At 47.3% G+C, this 5,775-nt stretch overlaps 1 protein-coding gene across 1 annotated transcript; it reads right to left on the bottom strand.

The window, feature by feature from the left end:
* Positions 1–1,702: 1,702 nt before the first annotated feature.
* Positions 1,703–5,522, bottom strand: LOC121140146 (lipocalin-1-like). Its single transcript, XM_040744852.1, has 6 exons — positions 5,421–5,522; positions 4,987–5,120; positions 4,189–4,262; positions 3,996–4,103; positions 1,842–1,946; positions 1,703–1,731 (listed from the first exon to the last, which is right to left on the bottom strand). Exons 1-6 carry the CDS (start codon positions 5,520–5,522, stop codon positions 1,703–1,705), a joined length of 552 nt encoding a protein of 183 aa, XP_040600786.1.
* Positions 5,523–5,775: the final 253 nt, after the last annotated feature.

Here is a 5,775-nt window from a genome sequence, read left to right as displayed (position 1 = left end):
CCATCCCATGGTCTATGTTCTCAATGGAGCAAAGCCAGCCTATCTTCACATTGTGCGCCATTATGCAGGGGTATCCAGGGTACCAATCAAAGTCCACATCCATGCTCCCAATGCCCAAGACCAAACCCAATTATTCTCACCCCAGACGTATGATGCAAGGGGCATTTGACTCTATGTAGCACAGGTCCCAATTGGATGAGCCTCTGGGAGACTCACAGTCCCTTGGTAGTTCGGTTATGACAAGAATCCAAGAAATGAGCTAAGCACCTGCTTCCTACATAGTAAAGGAGAGTGCAGAGCTCCTGGATGGGCCTGTGGTGGTGCACTATTCCCCAAGTATAACACCTACCACCAATTGTGAGTGGCAACTGTGATTCTCAAGAAACCATCAAGATCAAATATGTCCAGGGATCCTCACAAAAAAGGTAGTGGCATCATGACCACCTCACCTGAGTTTCCATTCACTCCCCAGGCTACACAAAGGCTACCCATTGTCTCTTCCTATCAACGGGTGCTTTAGAATATACAGAGTATTACAGGTTAACTGAAGGAGAAAATATCAATGCACCTGTGGAGAACTTTCTATCAAGCTATGGTGAGACATTTCAGAGATACAACTGGTTTGGGGTCACCCATATGCCTATAAGCAAGCACAGTATTCACAGGATCACCTGGTTGGACTTTGGTAGAATTCTACACCGGTCTGTCACTGAGACTGTAGGGACTGGACACCCAAGACCAAGTTCTTGGCACAAAGGATACTTATTTTCCTCAAAGGTGGAAAGATCAGGGAAAAAGAGACAAAGACAGGAGATAGAGGGCAAGGGAGAAGGGGAGAAAACAAGGAAGAAAAGGAAGAGGGATTCGTCCCTGGGGTGGTTGAGGCAGGGGGTAAAAGGACTGCCTCTGGATAGAGAGAGCTAGACATGGCCAATAGCTGAATGGCAGTTTATAAAATAAAGGGAGAAACCCCATGTTAGGGTTCAGCATTTAATTTTAATTTGGCATGTTCATTTAATGAGCCAAAGCATGCTTTTGATTGCTAGACATCAATGCATTGATAAAAGGACCTTGGCAATCAGCCTTAGGAAGAGGAAGTGGAAAATGAGGGATAGAAATTGGCAGATAGTTTTAAGAATGTACTATAACATTTTTAGCCAGCAGAGAGAACTGGGGAGGAGGGTAAAGCCTGCCAGAGCCCTGTTTGCCATGTCCCAGCTAGGTAGAGTCCCTTCAGTACTCAGGACAGTGCTAAGAACTTGGGTGCTTGCAGTGACCCATATTAGCCACATACACGTGCATCCCTGCAAAGCTACTCAGCCTCTTCTACTCTCACTGGTTAACATCCAGGCTCCTGCCCTTACCCTCATGCAAGTGTCCACTGCTGAGCTCAGTGATCCTGGTTGCCATGCCATGCCACTTGTACGAAGATGTGTAAATATGAAGTCCTTTCTTCCTGACAGACAAGGTCAGTTCTATGCATCAGACTGTACCTGATTACCAGTGTGCTGGAGTGCCCAAAGAATCATTCTTGACACAAAGAACCAGGAGCTATTTATCACATTTATTGAAAGCAGATGCCTGAAGAGGTATGGGTGTGTGGGAGAAGCACTATGTCTCTTGGAGTTCTGCCTGCTGCTGCATAGAGAAGAAGGTTCCAGCACCAGGTGCCCGTGTAGTCTCTACAGGGTTCCTCTGTGCACTAGGATTCTTTTCCCAGTTCACAGGAATCTATTTGTAAACACAAAAAGATATGAACTGGAACATGTTGACAGGGACACTGTCACACAAGGAAATCATAAATAGAAGGGAAGGAGAATCAGCAAAAGCTTTATCATTACCATCGAAAGGGGGGTTGATGATGCTTGTTTTGTTCAGTGAGAGTTGGCTCACAAGGGTTTCGAAATCCATCAGCATTGTTGGGTGTGCAGTATGATTACGGCGACCTGCAGGCCAGGTGAGGATGATGAGAAGTGTTGGGAAGGACACTCACTATAGACAAATTACACACAAGTCCTTTGGGAGATCTTCTGTGACACAGACAGATTCAAGCAACAGACAGGGTGTTTTCACACCAAACTCTCTGAAAAGGATGCCAACCACATGGGAGCAATTAGGAGGAAATCAAGAAGTTCACACCTTATTTGAGGCAAGTACCACCTGAGCACATAGTTCTGCTGAGATACTGGAGCACGCAGTGGGTACCTCTTCAATATCTTCTTTTGAAAGCCTCCATTCACCCAGCCATGGAGGGCAGAGGACAGATGCAGAACTACTCGCACAGGGACATCCTGAACTCAAGAACACCCAGACCCACTTCCCTCCATCCTCCTAGAGGCAAATGTTGATTTTGACACCTTGGGTAGCATGGAGTGAAAGGGAAGGAGTCCATCAGTGATGGACTACCCGTCTTACATTTTCTGTTCCCAGGTTCTATTAGTAGGACTCCACCACACAATAAGGCCCTCAGGAGTCCATCATCTTCATCCAAAATACATATTGAAGGAGAGCCAGCTGTGCACTTGGCTCCTCCTTTGCCCAGGGTGATATTTTATATGGCAAGGTAGGTGAGACGCTCACAGCACCAGCAGGGTCTGGACAGCAGCACCACCCTGGAGTCCTTGGTTGCAATGTGTAAGTGGGGACAGGGCCATCAGGGCTTCTTTCTGTTGTGGCCTCCATGTCTAGGCTGAGATACCTCACAGAACTCTGTTAGGATCTCGTGGGCATAAATCTTGGGATGTTGGGGGCAGCAGAAACAAAGGAGCATGCACAGGGATGCTGGAGAAGAACAGGAGGCCAACCAAGTGGGAGCACGTGAGGGGAAGGCTCCTGAGAACAGAGTGTCAGCAGATGCTGGCAGTGTTTGAAATGTGGTGAAATCTTCAGAGATCAGGAAGAAGACAAGATCTAAGATTTGTTGGTGGTGGTAAGTACAGTTCACAAGTCAAGCTGGCACTGGATACTTTGGAACAATGTACACTCCTGGGTACTGCAGTGTCTACAGTGTCTTCTCTGTGAGAACAGAGACAGCCTGGGACATTGGACCAGGAGAGCTGCCTTCACCAGGAAGTGACTGATATGTCCCTCAGATAAATCTATACATGTTTGATTTCTAGCTCCTCTTGGGAGGGGTGTGTGTGTGTGTGTGTGTGTGTGTGTGTGTGTGTGTGTACCAGGACATGCTCTTGAACTCTTCAGAGGATAATGGTAGGTCTCTCCACATTTCTGTCTTGAGAGAGAGTGTATAAATGAATGTGAAACTCCTGTTGTGGCTCTGTTGTCTGGGGTTAAGGGATATGTTTGGGTAACCGGGATGCTCAGTTGTGGCCACCATTGCGTGATGATGCTGGAATTTTCACAAAACCTACTTCTAGACCTAAAGTCAACACCCCATCCTTTCTAGTCCTTTCTATAAGCTGTAAACTTTCTGAATGAAAGACAGAGAAGTCACAAGTTTTGTTTTCCCCAGAAGTGAACAAAGCTATAAACTGAGTCTCTCTTATCTGTCCCTTCCTTTCATTTTAAATTGGTGGTGAGCTATGGGCCTTAGGACCTCAGAATATCCAGTCAAAGAGGAGCATCTTATGAACAACAGGGTCTTGAGCAGGGCTCTGACCACATGCCCCTGGATGCTGGGACACCAGTCCTACTGCCCTAATGAGATCACAGGGCTACAGGTGACAAGAAATGTGCCTAGTGACAAAGTATCCCATCTGCATCCCTGCTCACAGTAGGACTGCACCAAGGGCTGACTGAGAGGAAAGGATGTGAGGAATGGGTGAATGGGACTTGGATGTGGATCTGGGATATCACAAATTCTCCTCTGAAGGTGGAGAGAGATGACAAATCCCAATGTCAAAGTGCCACAAATCACAGCAATGACCCCTGGGCCAGGTCTAGACCTAGTGGAGAAGGAAGTGGAAAGCAACTCTGTACCCAGTGATCTTGGGAGCCACCGCAACACCCACAAACTCAGGCAGGGCAGTACATACCCATGAACATTGCCATCCTCTGATGTACTTTGTTGGTTTTGCCATTTAAATAGGCGAAACCAAAGTTCTTCCCTCCAATGAACACAATCCGAACATAGTGCCACATCCCTGCAGACAGACAACAAACTGTGTGGCTATCAACATTTTCCACAAAGAGTCTGTGAAATGGAACGGTGTAAATACAAGCACTTACAAAGGGTGAATAAGCAAGGCATGTCTTTGACTTCATTCATGGCCATCTTGAACTCAACACATCCAATGGGACTCCTGGAAACAGGGAAGAAGCATGGTTCTCTCCTTCACACCTGCCTGTTGGTTTTCTGCTCCCATGTTCAGTGCCCAACAGTGAGGAGAGCTCATCCTTTCCCCTCATCGCATGCAGCAACAGCCCCAGGCTTCCAATTCTCTGATCCATTCTGTGTGTTCCACATCACATGACTGTGGAAAACACAGATACAGATAGTGGCAGAGCCGATGGCCAGTCCATACTTGGAGTTCAGGACAATGTTACAAGCAACCTACCCTAGATCAGTTTTCATTAGGAGACCAGGCTATGCCTTTGGTCTCCAAATGTTTCTCTTAGGGCCTCTCCCAGATGACACAATCACGAATATGTCCATGATCACTCAGTCTCTTCATTGACCTCAGAACTCACTGAAACCCTGAACATCCAGATGCCCTCCCTCCACAGAAATGAGTGGTGACCACACTGCTTTCTCAGAGAACCAGCAGCACTGTGCTTGGAAGTTCCTGTCTTCCCCAGTGTGCAGCAGTACAAAATGCATCAGTTGGGACACTGAGTCTCCTGTGCTAAACTCTGTTCCTGGGAACACCTTTCCTGCAGTTACAGAAGTAACCTGACAGATTGCCCAGACAAGACAAGAGGATTCCATGTTTACAGCCTCTACTCAGCTGATGTTGAGAGCATGTGTGGAGTGAGGGTTAAAAGCAAATGAAGACAAGAGCTGACAGACATTTTGAGGGCACTCACGAGATGTTCATCCTGAGCTCCAAGTAGCCAATTCTGTTTTTGGACAATGTGAAGGGCGGCAAGGGGCTTCTCAGGTTTTCTTCTGGGAATGGAAGGTTTCCTGCCCAGCGAATTATGTACCAGTTTCCTAAAAGCTAGATGGGGGAAGTCACCACAGAGGAGGACAGAAGGGAGAGAGAGATCCAGGAAAAGGGGCTTCAGGCTATAGCCGAAGTGGTACTGACTGACAGAAGGAGGTATTGGTTCTCTGAGGGGCAGAATGGACCATGTTTCTGTCAGTACCACCCATGTGGCAGAAAATATGAAAACTCCATGTTGGAAGGCAAATCCTAGCTCATAATATAAGCTACCCACCAGAATCTATCAATAAACCCAGACTAGCATCATGATTCTGAAAATCTGGTTACCAACTTCAGACCTCCCAGAGACCTCACCTTATCTGTTGTGGCACATTCACCTCTATTGATGTAGCCAGCCTGCACCACAGAGAGCAGGGTCAGGCCTGTGGTCAGCAGGAACAGCTGCATCGCTGCCATGGCGCCTCTGTCTACCTGAACTCTGAAAAGCACATTTATCCTATACCAGGCGCCAGACACTCCCACCCTCATCTGACCTGCACAAAGGCTCCACCTGTGATGTGTGCTGATTGCACTGTTTTCTTTGGACCTGTTTGTGGCATAGAAGTGAGGATAGTGAGAGATGGGGACTCCTGGGGACTTAAGTCAGGTGCCTGAGTCCAAACCTCTCCCAAAGTCTGGGAAGAGGTAATAGCTCTGAGAGAGGTGATAA

This window comes from Mesocricetus auratus, unplaced genomic scaffold (genome assembly GCF_017639785.1).
Source record: "Mesocricetus auratus isolate SY011 unplaced genomic scaffold, BCM_Maur_2.0 Super-Scaffold_100004, whole genome shotgun sequence".
Lineage (NCBI taxonomy): Eukaryota > Metazoa > Chordata > Mammalia > Rodentia > Cricetidae > Mesocricetus > Mesocricetus auratus.
Note: the sequence above shows the minus strand (reverse complement) of the source record. Positions and strands in the feature narration are given on the sequence as shown.

What these genes read in the sequence shown, in the direction of transcription:
- LOC121140146 (XM_040744852.1), bottom strand. Translation starts at nt 5,522, where the DNA reads ATGGCAGCGATGCAGCTGTTCCTGCTGACCACAGGCCTGACCCTGCTC. An exon ending in GAGCTCAGGATGAACATCTC is followed by an intron (nt 4,263 to 4,986) that starts GTGAGTGCCCTC and finishes CCCTGTTTCCAG; the next exon opens with GAGTCCCATTGGATGTGTTG. An exon ending in GCCTTGCTTATTCACCCTTT is followed by an intron (nt 4,104 to 4,188) that starts GTAAGTGCTTGT and finishes GTCTGTCTGCAG; the next exon opens with GGATGTGGCACTATGTTCGG.